The sequence below is a fragment of the Centruroides vittatus genome, unplaced genomic scaffold (assembly GCF_030686945.1).
Source record: "Centruroides vittatus isolate TY-2023 unplaced genomic scaffold, ASM3068694v2 scaffold_946, whole genome shotgun sequence".
Lineage (NCBI taxonomy): Eukaryota > Metazoa > Arthropoda > Arachnida > Scorpiones > Buthidae > Centruroides > Centruroides vittatus.
Window position 1 is genome coordinate 320526 of NW_027122723.1, and position 20255 is coordinate 340780.

General features: G+C 32.0%; 1 protein-coding gene across 1 annotated transcript in view; it reads right to left on the bottom strand.

The window, feature by feature from the left end:
• The window catches only part of Arp6 (Actin-related protein 6), a 50879-nt gene that overhangs the window by 27602 nt on the left and 3022 nt on the right, over positions 1–20255 (bottom strand). The window contains exons 2-4 of the mRNA XM_067288970.1: positions 18329–18446; positions 12899–12967; positions 10825–10948 (exon numbers count right to left, since the gene is read on the bottom strand). Coding sequence (XP_067145071.1) covers positions 10825–10948; positions 12899–12967; positions 18329–18446 — 311 coding nt within the window. The remainder of the gene's footprint in view (positions 1–10824; positions 10949–12898; positions 12968–18328; positions 18447–20255) is intronic.

A 20255-nucleotide genomic window follows, 5' to 3' on the forward strand; every position in this document is an offset into this window, starting at 1 on the left:
AGCTCCCCTCCAGCTTTAGACTGCAGGTGTGAAATTTCACGCCTTGTTAAATGAAATAACACTTCCTGCAGCTATATTTATCAAATAAAATCATTATTTAACGATTATTTTTAACTTTTTAATGTTAGATTCGTATTTAAGTGGAAATAATTAATTAATATAAAAATTAAAATTCTTAGAGGATTTTTTCCCCATTAGGTGTTGCAGAAAAAGGCCCAAGAAGTTAAAAAAGCAATTCCTAGTTATTTCGTACGGTTTCGAGTTATTTTCTACGTGAGACTTTTTCTATACGGTTCCTATTCACCGCATAAAAAAAAATATTTTTTAATTGTGTTGCGAAAACTATTTTTTATAGCCACTCATGAAGTTTTGCGCGATTTTTTTTTAATGCATTTTCTTTTATGGGGTCCCTATTCCCGCATAAAAACAGGTTTGACTGTATTTGTATTAAAGTAATTTGTTTGTATAAGTATGTATTTACTATTTTTATTCATACACGCTTACCAAATACCAATGCCATCATCAAACGAGTCAATAAATGTGAACTTATATATTTAGTAGATGTGTCAAATTTTAATGTTTAATTAATTTTTGAAAATCGTTTTATTTTGTATTTTTAAAAAAATAATCAGAATCATTGTCATTATTACTTTTTCAGCTGTTATACAGTATAAGCCTATGACAAAGGAAAAGAATGACAATCAGTCAAAAAATGACTTTCTCAGATTTTTACTCTTTTGGACTCAGAAAGCTTTGAAACGTAGAGAAGTGCAAACAGATATTAGAATGTGTACCAACCGATTTAGTTCAACTATTTTCAAGCTTAATAACTCCTGTGTTAAACCATCTGACTCTGATTCCAAAATCGTGCCCTCCCATACATTCTAACATTTGTACGTACAGAAAAAAACCCCCGAATCTTTTGCATATCTCGACATTTCAATGTGCCCTGATTCAAAAAATGCAAAAATTTGGGGTGGGATTATTTTTGACCGATCACTACACTTTCCTCTGTTATATATAACAGCCAGAAAAGTAAAAATTATCGTACTGACTCATTTCTTAGAGGAGTATTTTAGCTTTGGAATAAAAAAGTTTCTACGTTCTATCTTTATTAGAACTATATTTATTGAAGCTAATATTCTGAGGTCAAGTGATGATGTCAGAATTTTTAGGTCTATTTTGTTAACAAGTCTGCCCCTGGTCGGAGTTGGAATCAGAGTCATGTAAAAATCTACTGACTCCACAGCCCTGGTCCTGTTTTTCCCAGGACAGTCCCACAGCCTGAATTTATTCCAAATATCCCACTTTTTACAGAAAATAATGAAATACATACAGACACTGAACAATATGAGGAGTTAGAATAGTGCTTGTGAATAGTAATGTTGGAGGTGTTACTGTATGAGAATATTGACTATAAATCAATGCACTGGAGATTTCGACAATTCTTATGTTCAACTTTGCCAATTTACTTCTGTTTCATCTGCATAATACCAAAACATAACTGCAGTATTAATAATAATATTAGAAGAGAATTTCCCTTCATTAAAGGTGTAAATGCAATATACACTTTGCTACTCTAAAGTTTGCATTTCACATGGTGGTCGGTCAGACAATCATCATATGAAAATGAAAAAAACATAATAGTGCCGATTTCCAACAGCAGTATAAGCAATTTCTTAAATGTGAAAACCCAAAGTAAAATGGAAAAACAGTTATCACTGGTGGCACATGAGGCAAGCTATGCTTATCCATGGACTGCATTTAAGTCCATGGACTGGACAACAGCCATCACGAAAAATTTTTCAATGATAAATTCAGATGTTCACAAAGTGTAATGCAATAATCACCAATGTTATTGCACCATTTATGACAAAGTAGATTGATTGATGAAAAGCTAAAAGCTCATTTCATATCAGTATTAATTAATGCATCAAACCACTCGACAAAAATTTAGTGCCTCTAGTTGTGAGATATTATCATGCGGAAAAAAGAGTTAAGGTGAAGATGTTCGAATTAGTTAATTTGTGGAATGAAACTTCAGAACTCTTATTTTCTTATGTGTTGGAAGTGTTAGACTTTTGATCTCCTTGAAAAAGTTATAGCTGTATCAGCAGATAATAAAAACACAAAAACAAATAATATAAAGATTACAAGCAGATAATACAAATACAAAATTTGGTGGAAAGAAGAGAAAGGGAAAGAATAATCTACACTACAAAAAGCAGGAAAACACAATGGACAATTTAATTAGCATTGGTTGTTATGCATAATGTTGCACAGACTATTGCAGATTATCTACCTATAGATCTTCACTTAATAACTAACAAGATTTATTACACAATAATAAATAACAAAAATTAATAAATCTTGTTAATTTAACAAGATTCCACAGTTTGTACCCAATAAATGTGTACAAGTTGAAAAACTCCAATTATTTTGCAAATTCACCAATATAGATTATAAAACTGGGATAACAGCAAGACAAGGTCACTCTCTCCCTATCCAGAGTATTATTGACCTTTTCCCAGCATTGAAGTGATATTTCCTTTCCATTGACAAAATGTCCTGTCAGTCTCAAAAATTTCTTTGAGAATCCACTTTCACTTATCTTTCTACATTTCTTTGCCAGCCAGTTAAAAACCTTTTCTGATACCATCAAAGTTAAAAAAACAAGTGATAACAGTAATTTAAATAAATGATGAAGTAAACAAACTGGTGGAAAAAAATTGCAAGAAGGCAGAGAAGTTTCTTACTACTACTGTGAGAAATCAGTTGCAAGAATTAGAAAAAGAAGGATATATAATAGTTGAAAAATTTCAGTTATGCAGTAGTTCTATGACATTTGCATTCAATATATTCAGGAGTGGTGTACACCATTTCTTGTGCTTCTCCAGTCTACGGATTTGGTCAGTTTGAAGAGAAAAGAGCCTATGACTTGGAAGAATATACAAGAAAGCTACATATTCATGAAGAAAGTGTCACCAAATTTTACTGTGAATGAAGAGGACTTTTGATTAGTTTGTATGGGTAAAAAGATATTGTGAAAGCAAATTTGAAATGTGGAGTGAACAGAAAGATTAAACTGTTAGTGATAAATGATGTGAAATGTTTGCTCATATTACAAAGCAGGATATAATATTTAAAATCTGAAATGCCTAGTTAGGTTTTGTTAGACATTACCAGCATCCAATACAACTGTTAAACATGTTTTTTCATTAATAAATTTGCTGTGGTCAAAGAAAAAAAAAAGACAACCTGAGACAGTGAAGGTTTTAACATTTTCAAGATTATTCTTGTGCTGAGTTCTCTGTCCAAAGATCAAAAGAAAAACCTTCTTGAACAAGTCCATAAATATGATAAATATTCTGATGAATCTAAACTATAAAACTTGACTATGTATTTTTTAAAGCTGCAACTTTTCTAATTAAGTACTGTTTGTGATTTACATTATTCTTTTCTAAAGTGGAATATACATTAACTAGCAGGTAAGCCCGACGTTGCTTGGGCAAAAGTAACGATAGCGAAGATTAAGATTATTATGTTATAGTCAACCTTACCAGTTTTCACAGAATGCAAGAATTGGGTCCCCCTGTTTCCAGACTAATTAGAGAATTTTTAGATGTGTCTAAAAATATGTTCAATTTCCTGCAAAAACAAAAAATCTGCATCTGCATCTTGCATGTCACTTTCTCTTAACAATTCCATTGTTACATAACACATCCATTGTTGATGGAAGTGTTAAGCCTTAATCCTGTCCCTCTCCCTGTGGGGAGGAATTTTGAAAAATCCCTTCTTAGTGTGTGTTTTCATGATGTACCCTGTGTACCAAATTTCAACTTTCAACTCCTAACCGTTTGGGCTCTGTGCTGATTATTATTATTATTATTATTATTATTAACTCACCTAGATTATATATATAGATATGTGTATTGTTATACCAGTATTTTACTTAAAGTGAAACATATAATATTTAATAGATTTATTTTTGATTTTCTTCATTTTTAAAATGTTCTGTTTTTTACAAAAATGTCCTGGGTTTTTTAAGTAAAAATGTGTAAATGTTGCAGTTTAAAAAAAAAAACATTATGGGAACTCTAAAATAGTCACTTATTGCAGCAGGATCCTTGGTCTTGAATTATACTAAGAGCAGCATGAATATATTGATATATCACAGAATAGGATTGGGTTTATTTGAATAATTCAACACATTCCTATCATGAAGATCTTCAACACATTCATGTTACTACAAAGACAATTTGAGAGTCAAGACTAAGGGTCCAGGGGACCTAGTCTTAACTACTTTCAGTAATATTAAAGTTTTGGTATTCAATTGCAAGCAATGGGAAGTTTATGTCACACATTCAAACATCAAATGCACGTAAGCAGTGGTGATGTTCAGTGGGTTCGCACAGGTTCGGCCGAACCCGTTGGTAAAATTTTCAGTTTCCCAAACCTTGTTAAACACACGTAACATTTCTCAGTGGTTTTGTTTCTTGTTTTGTTTCTTTTAAAAAATATATTAAAATATACGCACCTGTATTATGCTCTGTATTATACTTTGTAACACTACTAAACTAGAGCCTTATACCCCATTCGCACCGAGCATTTCAATCCAGATTGTGAGCAAGGTCGGGGACTATGCCTTCGTGCAATCTCTCAACCGTTTCAATCTCGACTGAAACGAAGTTTAATCGCGATCGATTCAAGAGAGTTTTTGAAACTAGATCGAGTCATATGAGAGATCCCACGATCTCACGCCCACGAGATAATACAAGATGTCTGTGGAACATGTGTTGGGCTACGGACAGCAAAATAAAAAGGATATTGTATTTCAAGAGACGATGACATCTGTCTATTATCAGCAGTGCCATTTGGGGTGAAAAATTTCTCTGCCTAAGAAAGAAAAAAAAAAAAGGTTGACAACACTAATATAATATTGTTACCTGGTCTTCGCCCAGGGACCCTTACGTTCCAAATATGCCACTGATTATTAGATATATCGCAAGAAAAGGTATTGTATTTATTTCTAGCCAAAACTTCCATTTTGTTTGTCGGTGATTGTTAGGCAAAAATTTCCTGCTAGAGAACCCTTTGTTAAATATTTCGAATATCACGACTGCATGTAAGCACTCAAGAGACTAACATTCAATATATTTACATGTGGGATGACTTCAAATATACTTCATAAGTCTGTTGTTACCCTTCAGTACTGAAACTTCAATATTATCGAAAGTAGTTAACCTTTCATCAAACATGACTCCATCCTCAAGATGGTATTTTTTGCTTATGTGCACAACTGATTTAAGTGCATGTAGATTTAAGCCTGAAGTATAGGTGTATTTTCAAAGGGATAAGTGCAATATAGGAGTGAGGAGTGTATTGGTTTCACAAAACAATTACTGTTTTCAGAAGAAATATTTATAACCTATTCTCATAACATATTGTGTCTGCTTGTATTATGATGGATGTGTGGAAAAGATGTAAATAATTCTTTCAGTTTCTCTGCTATTTTTATCTTTCATTCCTTACTTTTGTTAGTAAACATTAAGAATTAGAATACATTTAGTTTTGAATAAAAGTAAACTTTATTTTGTATTATAGATAATTGATAAATTATAAGTTACAACTGTTAGGTTATGTTTGTGTTTTTATATGTTTTACTCTAGAAATTGATTGGTTCATTTTTACTACTGATTTATACAACTTTTACACTTTTAATTGCAAGTATGATATTTTTATAGGTTCATCCTACTACAAGAGATGCCTCACATGCTTCAAGATCATTTGAAAGGAACAGCAGCAAAATGCCAAAATTACTACACAATTTTAGAAAGTGATCAGCAATGTGTGGTTCCAATGAAAACTTGAATAGTGCTCAAAGTAGTGATATATTGTATTTTTTCCCAATTGTCCTTATTGCTTTGTATTGTTTTTTCATGTATATATTATTTTTTTAAATAATAATTATAAAGTATGTTAATAAAGAAAAACGATTGTTGTAAAATGTTTTCCAAGTTGCTTGAAATTTTCCTTTCTTCCTTAAAATTAATACATTCCCTTCTCCATCCTTGCTTTGTAAATTTCTAGAGCTTCCTGGGTTTTAGCCTGCTCAATTTGGATAGTATACCCGATCAGGCTAGTTTGTTCTAAGTTAGGTTTCACTTCTGTTTCAGAGGCATATGTGGACAGAGTGGTGGTTTGTTTCTTCTTTTCAATGTCATATTTGTGCTCCACAGTACATTTATTTAGTGATCTCACACATTGACGACATCATTATTATCTGGAAAGCTAACTGTGAAACTTGAACAATTAAACAATAATGCAGCAGATTTTTTGGACATAAATATCCAATTCAAAAGTGGTTACATTGAAACCGATATATACAGTAGAGCATCGATTATTCAAAACAATTCGGGACTGGGGTTGTTCGGATAACTGATCATTTACGAAAATATATTAAACACAAAACCGTACTGAATGTAATTTGTATCACACGTTTTACAAATACATACCTTAATAATGTAGTACATTAAACTAGGCCTACAGTTTACGTTGGCAGGGAGGGGGAGAGTGCTGCAATGCCACAGCACTATAGGAAATTTGAATACACTTTTGGTTAATCATTGTTTTGGTTGATTGGTATTCAGATAATCAATGCTCTACTGTACTACAAAACAGGATACCAACCTTTATTTATACCAGTCAACTTCCAATGACCTATAAACATACAAAATGACTGCATTTAGAGCTCTAACTAAACATCGCATTCACACATTGTTCAAACATCTTAAACACCATAAGAGTAAAATGTATGAGAATATTGCTAGCAAACTTGGAAATTCTAAACAAATAATCAGAAAGCTAGCATTCACATATGCTAATAAGAATAGCAAGTGCACCAAAACTAATTATCACAACCCCCAACACACAGGTAATCTTAGAAGGATAATAGTAGAATATGACCAAAGACTCCACCCAGTATATACAGAAATATCAAAAAAACAGAAGCACCAAACTTATGTACAGAAGTTACTCTCAATTTATAAACTTTTACATAATTGTACAGATCCCATAAATAAAATGAGAGCACCAGGAATAGGAACCTGATAGTAGATGAAAGATTTAAATGTGATCTAGTTTATATCAGATACACCAACAGATCACTAAATAAACTTATTGTGGAACACAAATATGACATTGAAAAGAAGAAACAAACACCGCTGTCGATATATGGCTCCAAACTATCCTGATTGGGCACTACTATTCAAATTGAGCAGGCTAAAACACAGGAAGCTCTAGAAATTTACAAAACAAAATGGAGAGTGGAATATATTAATTTCAAGGAAGAAGGGAAAATTTCAAGCATTTGACAATGATCTAAATGAAAAGCAAGATGGCAGCTCTCACTGAGTGTGAAGAAAAACTATAATAAATATTGTTTCATCTGGAAGAAAAAACTGTTCATCTCCAGGATGAGTTGCACCTGCTTGTTTCAAAATATAGATTGCACCTGAGAAAAGGTTAAGACTAGAGTCCCAAGACAGTAAATATAAAATAGGCCTACTGTGGTAAGGTAAACCGAGCTTTCTGTAAGAAAGTAATGCAGTAATATGTTTTGCCCAAAAATTAACCAAAATTTAATTAAGTATGACATGTAGCAATAAATAAAAAAATTTGAACTGATTATAGTATTTTATTTCAAAATGTTCAATTTTCCCAACTTTTCTCAGATTTTTCCAGATTTTAGAAACTCAAGCTTAGATAACGAAAAAAGAAAGACAAAAATATTATGATAAATTTATCCAATAACTTGAAATTATCCATAACGAGAGGAAAAATATGCCTAGTTATCACTAAATATAAAGTGTGACAATATGGTTTGGTGAATGACCAAAAGAAAAAAAACAGATTGTAGTGCATAAGGAAAACAAAACTTTACTGGCAAAAACAAAGTAATCATCCTATGATAATATGCACTTTTGACAACATTTGTATAAATACTGGAAAGCTTTAAGAAAATCTTTTGATAATGACTTCATAATGGATGTCACATTTGCCTGGATGTCTGGAATGTGTACAAATTTCTGTCCCTTAATAGACAGCTTCAATCGTGAAAATAAAACATAGTTGGCTTGAGAGGTGTGTAAGTTGGATGATTCAGCTTATGTTTAGCCAGAAACTCCTGCACTACTGTAAGGTTGCCAACCTTGTGGAGATAGGGTACTTGACAACCCACTCCTCAGCACCAGTGTGAGGTTGCCATCTTTTAGGGGAATCAGTTAATCCCGCATCAGAATGAACCTAAGGTGGGCTGTGGTGGAGGAGACAAAGGATGACAAGTGTTTTACAAAAGAAAGCCATTTATTTGGTAACATTTATGCTTACATCGACAACTGACAGTTCCAATTCTCTACAGTCCTTTGGGATGGTGAGAACTTCAAACTTGGTCTTAGTCCAGCGGTGGACGAGATGGGATCGCTGGACATTGCAGATGATCGCAGAGATGCTGTGGCATCCTAAATGGTCAGTGGCAACACAACACAATATAGATAAGAAATAGAATCACTGGGTGTGGCGTTATGTTTGGTAACAAGGAAAATCAGACAAAACAATTAGCACATATAAACTGGAACTATACTAACAAGGAGCGCCTCTAAAAGAAGCTGAAAACGTTCGAACATTAAAGTTTATTGTTCATTTCTGCTGGAATTAGCATTTAAGTGTGAATTTTGTTAACAAGGAAAATATTTGGTAACACTGCACACAGTGAGTTCTACTTGTTATTGATGTTACTTGGCATGAATAGCAGCGGCTTGGACCTAACCCCCCAATCTTGGTCCTAACCCCCAATCTTCTCTCATTCTGGATTTGGATCACTCGTTTTACTACAAGACTGATGACCTTGTCCACCTCTGTTTGCAATTCACTGGGAACCTCTGCCTTTTGAGTGAGGACAATTATCTCCAGATAGTTGGATGTTGCTGCCCCTTGAACCTTTCTAATAGCATGACGAAGAACACGTTCATTCACCTTATGTTTGTGGTTCTCTCGTTGGACACTTGTAATGAATATTCCATCAAAATCAATGTCGTCTAGATTCCAGAGTTCTGTTGGCTCTACCATCGGTTTATCTGGCAAGAAATAAAGAAAGGTGAATTTTAATATGCAAGAGTTTATACCCAACTTCAAGGATTTATGTTGTATACGACATAAATTTGACAGGTATACCCACATTCACAATATATCTAGGAGAGAAGGATTTCTAAGACTGATTTGATTTATTACTGTTCTCTGTCCTGCTCTGTCCCTTCCACAGGGCTCCAGTTTCTCCTAGGCTGGATAGTTACCATGACTGACAGGGTCAAATTTTCAAGCATTTGCTCTAACATTCTCGAATGCAGGATTAAGCAGTCGCCAGACCAGGTGATTCTTTTGACGTTGCCGTTACACTTCTCAGGATTGATTCCCACGAGTCTGCCCTTTCTTCTAATTTCGATTTTTCCTTTGAAATGGTTTGTGTCTTGTAGAGTTCCAACATTTCTGACAACGATATAAAAAAGGTAAGAATTTTGTACATTCTCGGTTTTTATAATTTGAATGAGAAAAGTTGGTAGCAATGTAGTCGTGTGAACCAAGTTAAAGGTTGAATTAAATCTAGTCTGATTATTAGCATTCGGGCAGCATCATGATTTAGGTGGAGTGAGGGAGAATTTTTGTCAATGCTTCATCTCTATAAACAGTTTTCAGCATGTCATGAGTTTCTGATGCAGTTTTACCCAAGTTAAAGCAGAACTTGATGTTGATTCATTGCTCCATTTCTTGCTAATGACAACCATCACATACACAGCTCATGGGGGTGTTCTTTTATTCCTCACAAATTTTTAAATGGATGCCACACATGTGGCATCCATTTAAAAATGGATAGAGGAACAGATTCATATATTCCTGCCAGATTGCATGCTGTCACATGGCAAAAATGACCACTTGTAGTATTTTATGGTGGAAAGAAACAGGGCATCCTCCATGGCTCAGATAGTTTTGTTTAGTGTCGTTTATGTGATTTTATGAATGAAAATTTAGATGTTGTAAAAGCTCATGTTAGTGCATGTGGTGATCTAAGTGTCATCTTGAATTTTTTTGTGTGGCTGTTTTGAATGCTCTGTTGGCAAGATAATCCATTTTATGGTTAAATTTTACAATTGGGACCCTTCTTTTGTTTCTAAAAACATATATTTTAAAATCATAGATCCCTCCATCAAGACACTATCGATAATATGGGCACTGCCATCTTTCTTCCTTTCACCATCATTCCTAAATGCCTACAATCAGCAGTGCACTCTCATAGTAGCAGAAGCACAGAGTGAGCACTATTAACAAATGCACCCATGTAATCATGCATGTACACGAGCTACAGGTCTCAATCAGTCAAAACAAGTCCCTACTTGCTAGCACATCTGAGCTGTACTCTGTATATAGTTTCACTTTCCAAAATCACTCACCTTAACAGTAACATTTCCATTCACTGACTTTTATTGTCACACCTTATATATTGTATATTATCAAATTTATTAAATCTCTTTGCTTTAGTAATTTAATATAAATCTTACAGTCAAATAATTTATTCAAACTTGCTTCCAGCAAAATGCAGATGAAATCATAATCCATATCTTATAAAGTAAAATTTATAGTTACAGTTATATTAATAAAAATTAGAAACTAAAATCTGTATAAAGCATTATGACAACAAGTTAAATTTGATTTGTTTAAAGTACTTTTGGAATTGACTATTTCATAACAACCATAATTTTGTTTCTTTCTTACCATTTATTCTTAAAATTGAATTAAATTGATATTCTTCAAATAATATTTCAGTCATATTTTCTTGAATTGATGTGAAATTAAAGTAAGGTTCAGTGACAATTAAACATGTTTCAGAAAATTCAACCTAAAATTAAAAAATTTATTAGTTTCTTTCATTCTTTTATTTAGCATTATTAAACATAATTAAAACAAAAAAAAATAGTTTTTTGTGTATTTTATTTTTTTATCATTTTTACATAATGAAAACATACACCAAAAACTGTAAACAAAATAAAAAGCAATAATTGTTACATGATGTTAAAATTAATTCTATACATATGGTTTTTAATCAAGGATGATACCTTGGTGTGTTGCAGACAGTAATTGGGAGTAATTTATGTTTTCCAAGTGAGATGGGTCTTACCTCTTGCATTGCAAACAAAATATACAATCATATTGATGAAAAAACATTTTTTAAGAACAACAAAAAAGGCTGCTGTAAAAATCACAAAGGTTGTAAAGAACAACTTCTTGTTGACTTTGTTATCTTACGGCAAGTTCATAAGCAATACAGAAACATACACAAGGCATACATTGATTACAGAAAAGCACTGAACAGCGTCCACACCTTGGCTGCTGCACACATTTCTCACCTACAAAATCCATCCCCAACTCATTAGTTTCCTTGATTTTACCATGCTCCACTAGAGAACGACATTACATCTTAACTTCTGTAACACTCCTATAGAAACAAATATACATCAAATGAGGAATTTTTATGGCATGCCTACAACCAAGTTCAAGACTATGTTGACAAAACTGCATCAAACTACTGGCTGACTAAGGGCTTCCTATCTAGAGAGACTGAAAGGTTTATGGTTGCCATTCAAGGTCATAATGTAAACACACTAACTAGCAGATGAGCCTGGCATTGCTCAGGCAAAAAATAACAGCAGGAAAGATTAGGATTATTAAATTATTTTGTACTTCTAACCCTTATATTATATTATAGTATTTGATTTATATTTTCAAAGGTTATTTTACGTAAGGGTTTATCACATCAAGTGCCCAATCTAACACATTTTAAAAATTCTTTAAATTGAGTATAATAGAATAAAGAATTTTTAAAATGTGTAAAATTGGTCATTCAAAGTGAAAAACTGCTATGTACGATAACCTATTTAAATATAAATCAAATACTATAATATAACAAACATTAAAATGAAAACCATATAAAGAGTTTGGTTATTTCAGCCTACCATTGTCATGTTTATCACCATACTCGGATGGTACAAAATGGCACAATTTCATTGGTCAAGTAGACACCAATTGTAAATTTTCTCGAGCTCAAATTTTTTCACATATCTTGTTGTTTTCCTAATGTTAACTCAAGAAACTACATTCACTGTCGAATATCAATTGTTAATCTGGCCACATGAAATTTTGTGAAAAACAGACCACATTTAAACTTGGAAAGAAAATCTACAGAAAATCTAGATACCTCTTTTTTTAATCAGGTACACATCTGTTCAGCTAAGACCACCATTCTAGTGTTAATCTCAATCAGTAAACTAGCCAAAAACTAATAAATGAAATCCTCCAGCCATATGAGTTCTTGGAGGAGAGTGTATCTGTAGCGTCAAACAGAATGGATTGCCTTCGTTAAGCACACAAAACAGTTTCAGAAGTAAAGAAGCACAACCATCTGGTAGTGGATTCTCCAGGTACACATCGGATGAAGTCCTACATCCCAGCATTCCAATAGAAAAACAAGTTTAGCATTGTTCTTGCAACACCAGCTTGTGGTATATCTTGGCATGCAAAGCATGCCAAGATATACCACAAGCTGTGAAAGCCATTTAGAAACTTATTGGAACCTGAAGTAGAGCCCAGAAGGGGTTTGAAAATGTTTGTTGGTTGATATTTTTTAAGTGATCACACCTTAAAAGGTGCTGGGTATGTAAATTTTTTGAAATATTATTTAATATTAAACTGTGTTCAATCATTGAATAATTTTTCAAGTATTACACCATTCTAAATATTTGTTTAATGCTTTGTGCAGCAACTATAAGAAAATACATAAATTTGTACTTACTTTAAATACATCTCTTCCAAATGTGTAATCCCAAACTTGTTTTTCAACATCCCAATTCACCAAATAACCCTGTAAATAGTGAACAGTATACAAATAAAACTTTCTAGTACATACATTAACTACAAAACATAGTACTGATTATAATTGTAGCTATCACAACTTCATAAAATAATAAAGGAAACAAATACATGCATAATACATATCAGTTGCTAAAATAAAATACAGTCAAACCTGTTTTTATGCGCTCTTTTCCAGAATGGTTTTTATTTTTATTTATTTGATATATTTATTGTCTAATTTAAAAAAATGTTTTTAAATTTTAAATACTTGAAATTTGTGTGTATAAAGTTTTGTTTGATTTGTTTAAATTTTGTGTGATGTGTAACCTAATGATGATTGCTAAATATGATGAACACGATAGTTAGTTATTAAATAAATTACTGGAATATTTATCTATTCCAGTAATTTATTAATCTATATTTATCCAAACAGGGCCACATTCCCTGGAAGGGGATAGAATGCAGATTTAATAATACAAAATTTGTTTATCAAGAATCAATTAATTTAATTAAAATTATTAAATCAAATTAATTATAACAATTATATTATAAGAACAAAATAACAAACTCAATAAAAGCTTGTTTAAAAATTATTAAAATTTATGTTACTAAATCATATTGATAATTCAGGACATTTAGATGGACTTATCAAATCCTTGAGATAGTCATTCAGCAAGACACATTTCAGTTCTAGACCTCTCTTCAGTTGCAGAGTATACAAAGAGTTGATGCTAGATATGAATAAAACCAAAATGAAAATTAAAAAAAAAAACAAAAACAAAAATTGTTTAAAATAATGTAAAAGATAATATAATCATAAGTGTAATATTGATAAAGTGCTGAGTTAATAAAACTACGACATCACATGACTTTGTTATAATGCAATAGAAGTGGGCAGAGCTGGAAAGAAAAAAGCGATCCCTGCACTTGTCGTCACAATAGAAGCTATCATCATACTGCCGGTAACCAGAGTGACAATCCTTCCAATGGCAGGGTATGGAGAGGCAATCCGAGAACAAAACAATTGCCATCAATTGCTTTGTTCCTGTTACATGCCTATATTTCATTAGGTACATGAAATGCTGTATTTTATTTTTGATCCCCAGGCCTAAACTCCATTAGGCATGCTCAGTCACATCAGAGAGCACGGACATTGTTACTTTAATACCTCTGTACATTGAAAACAAAGTCACGGATTCCTATTTTTTACATTTAAATGGACTTTCATTACATTTTTGGATTCATCGTCTCAATTAATGGAAAATGGCAAGGTTTTATCAAAATCAATCAAATAGATTTTGAGAATGAATACAATTCTGTAAGTCACACAGAAGAGGCGGCACTAACACCCTGCCTCAATAAATAAAATAAAATAAAATAAAATCATTATTATTAAAAAGGGGAAGTTACTTGGGAATACTTTTACTTAATTATTTTTAAGTAAAAGTATACACAGGTAACTTCCCTTTTTTAATAATAATTTTTTTATTTTATTTTAATTTTTCTTTTTATTTTCTTTTATTTATTTTATTAATTCAGCATATGACTTTACATTATCAATTTTACACTTAGAATTATATTATCTTTTACTGTAAACAATTTTATTTTAAAGTTTCCTTTTTGTTGTACTCACAACCAGCATCAACTTTTTGTATAGTCTACAACTGAAGAGAGGTTTAGAACAGAAATGCATCTTGCAGAATGACTATCTCAAAGATTTGATTTGTCTATCTAAATGAAATGCATTTCTGCATGATAAGTCCTTAAATTATCAATGTATAATACTATATGATTTAGAAACACAATTTTTAAAGAATAGGAAGCTTCAAGTAAATTAAAGTTTATATTCTGCTATAGATTATTTTAAAAATTCTAAGTAATGCTCCTGTCTAAAATTTTTCAAATATTGACAATTGTACAATAAATGAGGTATAGTATTAACACCTCTATCATAATACAGATATTTATGTTTAAACAATAAATACAACTTATAATCTACAAAAAACATAGTTTACTAGAACTAATGAATGGGGTTTATTATACTCTCAGTGGATTTATTTAACTCTTTCCAAAACACATTTTGGTATTATTGGCCCAGTCTGTTATTTGATCTAGATACAGTAAGATCCCGCTTAATGCGGGGATGCATTCCTAGACAACAAAGTGCTAAATGAAACAGCGTTAAACGAGGTTATTATTAACACAAGATAAATAGGGAAAGGGGAACATGTGACCAAAAATAAACAAATTTTACTTTAATTTTAAGTTATTTTTATATTCATTTGTATAATAATATATGCTAAATAACACATAAACATATGCTAACAGAAATGTAAAGTTCATTTTTTGTGATGAAAGTCCTGACTTTTATGAAATTCTTGTTTTTTTTGCAATAAAGTCGTTAAGTTTCATTTGTCACTTTTTTCTTTCCTTAAGCAAATGTCAGTAGCAAAAGATTGCATCCAAAATGCCTCGTTTCGCTTTTGCACTCCTTTTAAAATCTAAATCATTCACTTCAATTTGATCAATGATTTCGGTTATCATTACCAAATTTTTACTAAGGAATTAATCTGTAGAGAAATTTTTTGGTTCTTCGTTTTCAGAATCTCTATTTTCCAGTTCTAAATGAATTCCTTGTTCTGAAAGTTCTTGACGGTCGTCATTGATAAGGCTCTCACCAGAAACCTGCTGTAACTCCTCAATATCCTGCTCGTCTACATCTCCTAGTCCTCCTGTATCGATTAGGTTGAGTTTGATCAACCTAATGATATAGCGATAGGCTCTTCTCGTTGAAATTCTTGGATATCTTTAGCCGTAACTTCTTCCACACTTCGTTTGTGCATTTATCAGTTAATTCTTGCCAAGCAAGGCTGATATTGCCTATGGCTTCCATGATGATGTTATATTTTTTCCAAAATTTCATCAAACAAACATAGAAAGTACACCTTTTTGCCATCTTTTGCTGATTGGTTCATGTTTGTAAATAATCGATTATATACAAATCAATGAAATGCCATGATAATTTAAATCAGTGTAAATTTTGAGCTTTTTTCTAGGCTTCGAGCAGACCGCATTATATCAAATCAGCATTAGGAAAGGCAGCGTTAAACGGGGTCTTACTGTATATCTTAATCTTTAGATCTAGATAGGTCAAATCTTTAAATGGACTGATGAGGGAGTCTGTGTACTCAAAATGCATTCCTATATTCATAAAAGTTATATTTGAATGAGCAATTGTTTATTGTGGTATCGTTACAATGCCAGGCTGCAATTTTTAATCACTTTTTTAAATTTATTTAATTTAAAATATATACTCTCTACCCCAAATTAGTAGTTCTTGCCCCTGTGTATCATACTTTCCTGCTAGCAAGAGTTGTGCCAGTCGTATATCTAGCTCCTTTCAGGGGAAGATTTTGAACTGAAATAACATGACTTCTGGTTTGTATCAAAAGATTGCTTATAGTTAATCAGGGTCTCCTGCCCATAAGATTTCCATATCTGGTCTTGGCTTTAATCTATCTGACTCCCTTCTTGAAATTAAGGAAGGACAGACAACATGGACAGACAGCAGGAAACAGTACAATTTTTTCAAATTGCCGCACAATAATTGAGTCTGGTTCCATCATTCCTGATGTGATAAGCATCTTTCATTTAGCAATTATCTGATAGGCTGTTTGTTTAATGGATATAACTTAGTTCTTGCACTCTATTGATGTGGTTGAAATGTGGATAAAGACTCTTCTGACGAGGGCTCTGAATGTCACCAATTTATAAGAGAAGAGATTGTACAATATCACACAAATGAATAGCAGATGGTATGACAGTTTCCTGTATATTCTGGTAAATATATAACCTTCCTGAATAATGATGTTAAGATTGAGGAAATGTGCTGAGATAGGCTTTCCTGTAGATGTAGAACAAAAAGGGTTAGAATTAATGGAGTTCATGAAATCTCGGATATTGGCTCTGTGACATCATATGATAAGGATGTCATCAACGTACCTCATGTAAAGAAAGACATGTGAAAGGATCATTAAACATTTTCATTTTTGATGGAGAGTTTGATTTTTCTTTCTTTTCATGTTTTCCTTCAACATTATTATCCAGTTTCTACATTGTTTATATGCTTTTATATGTTCTCAAAATTATTTTTACTTTTAATTAATTTATTAAATTTATATTAAAAATAAATATGCATATCAAAATTGTGCAGATTTTTAGTTTAGACTCCTATATCGCGTGAGGCCCAAGAGATACTTGAGCTGATGTGTTAAAAACTTAATAAAAGTGTCAAATCAAGGGATTGGGCTTTGATTCTAAAGCTCGTAAAAACTGGAAGAAAATCCTAAATAAAATCAGAAAAGAATAAAATTATTAATTGAGAGGAAAAAAGTTTTTAAATAAATTAAAAGGAGATCTAGTGCAGAGATTATGTGTCAGACTTACAAGAATTCAAAACAATGAAATACAAGTAGGAGTTTCAAAGAGGAATTAAGTTCCTCTGATCGAATAAAGCAGTGTCGAATTTGACTCTTCATAGCCTGAAATGGTCTGTTATCCATCTGGATACAAGAAACCGACCGATCAGAAAGATAGAGATCCAGGGGAAAGAATCCTTTAAAAGCATGGATCTCAAGGACAAAGGCAGACTTTCCTCTGCTTCTAGTTGTGAGTTGTCTCCCTGGTCTTCATTGTTCTACATACAAACTCTTCATCCCTAACATCACCATCTTACCTTGGACTTTTTGGTTTTAAACACTTTGTCACTGGACTTCCTGACACCCTTAGAAGGATCTCAACTGACCACCCAGGGGCCATCGACTCTACAGTCCAGCTCCAACAGTTGACAAGACACACTATAGATCGTAAGATTTAGCATAAATAAACGGGTTTATTTGTCACTGCAGCTATCTGCCTCACTTTCTTTCACCCCACATCTGATAAATCCTGACATTTGGTTATCTCCAATTCGGCAACCCCACAATTGTCATAGAAGTAAATTTGTGTTAATATTCTTTAAATATATAAAATATTTTTCTTTTTCTCAAGAAGTATAAGCCACAAGCTTTCTAATGATAGATTACAAATACAGTAAAACTGAAAATTATTTTTTTGATATTCTTTATCAATGCCTTTATGCAAATTTTTATACTGAAAAGTTAGCTGTTTTTAATAACACAATATTGTGTTATAAAATAACTGCAGATGAAAATTAAAAATTCTGTAGATAGAAAGATATTAAATTATTAAACAACACATTAGTATTTCTATTTGTTGCTAGACTTTGAAATTTCATTAATCAATAAATACATTCATTGCATTATCTTTATATTATCAAATTTAAGACAATCTCATTAAAAATTTAATTTACCTTTTGAAACGGAAGAATATAAAATAATCCAGACACATCTTTGCAGTCATCAATCTGATCTCCAGTGAAAGAACGTTGGCGTTCACTTTTTGCTTTTGTAATGCAGTTTGGAATAATTCTTAAAAAAAAAAAACAAAGTTTAATCAGAATTTCAAATCATATATAATCTAATTAAAAACTATAAATAATACTAACAAAATTTGTTTCTAATAATATATTTTAATTGTTGGCCAGATAGCTGGAACAATTAAGGCATCACTCAGCTCCATGTCTGACTATCTGGAAGACCTAACATTAAAGCCAAACAACTACCAAACTACGTTCGGCTATTTTTCCATGATTATATTTAATTAATTACTAAATAATTTGTCACTAGAGGGAGGCACCAGGTTCCACCTCCTATTAAATTTAATAATTATAATTAAATTAATATTTATTAAACAATTTAGAATATTCTGAAAAAAAAGAATTGGCCCAGAGTGAGACTTAAACCTGCAACTCTCGCTTACCACGTGGACATGTTGCCAGTTACACTACCTGAGCCTCTTTTCTGATCTTAAAATCTTAACATGTTTGTGTATGATGATTTCTCAAAGCATTTAAAAAATATTAGATACAACTTTTGAAGTGTCATCTAAGTTTGAGGTTGAAAGAGTCAAATTGGATTATGTCGGGTGGCTTTAATGCACAAAGGGATGCTGGGTAATAAGGTTCTGACAAGTATATACAAAATTTTTGGTATTGATGCCAATAACACCAGTTTCTAAAGACTTAAACATAGGGTAGATGTACCAGTTTTGGCCAGTGTAGTACCAGTTCTGGCCAGAAAACAAATTTAACTTAAAAATATAATCACAAATGAAACAAACTTTTATTGTTAACTGTGTGAATAGTTAACAATAAAAGTTTGTTTTGTTGGACAGATTTGAATATGTGGTGATTATATTTTTAAGTTAAATTCGTTTTCTGGCCAGAACTGGTACACTGGCCAAAACTGGTACATCTACCCTAAATGCTAGAGGTCAGAAAGTGCTTGAGTATCGTGTGAACAATTTGATTATTTAAAACGATAGAGCGTATGTCAATGAAGCGGGAGAGTATATTTTTGTCTAACCGAGGATCTTCAGTAATCAATTAGGAATAATTACCCCTTGCGTATGGAATTGAACGAAACTTTTTGGTATCGAGAATTGTTTTTTGTGGGATCGTCATCCAATGGTTCTCTAATAAAATAAATAAATAACTTACTGGAATATAAACTTAAATTAATTAAACATCTTAGTATTTCCAGCAACAAAATAATTTAATAAAATAACAATGTTTTCGACTATTTTCAATAGTCCTCTTCAGTTAAGCCTCTTTAAAACAAAACAGAATGTAAAATAGAATGCAAGCAATAACACGGTTTAAATTTGAAAATAATAACCACAAAATAAAATAAAAATAAAAAATAGTACAAAACAAAAATTAAAATAAATTAAAACAAAGTATTAAGAAAATTAATTGTTGTGGTAAAACTATTTCCATTCACAGGATAGACTATCAGCATCTCTATGGTTGATGCAACCTTTGTCATTATGAGCCTTGTAAATTTCAAGCTTTTCAATGTATTTAATAACTTGTTTGTTAGTGGCAGTCTTAATTATGGAAGCTTTATCCCAATGCACATTAATATCTTGTTGTTTTGCGAAGGCTGCAAGGACAGTACTGTCCAAGTTTTACGGTTAGGATTATGGCGATAAATCATTTTAACATTGTTCTTGGAGCTATTTTCTTAAAGATCGAATGTAGGAAAGGAATATAGTTGAGAACTACCTTTCGTTCTTGGTTGATAGTTGTAAGTTGCTTATTTGTTGGATTACAGAATTTATCAATAAGAGCATTAATTTCACTTATACAATATCCCTGTTGTACAGCTATTGTGCAT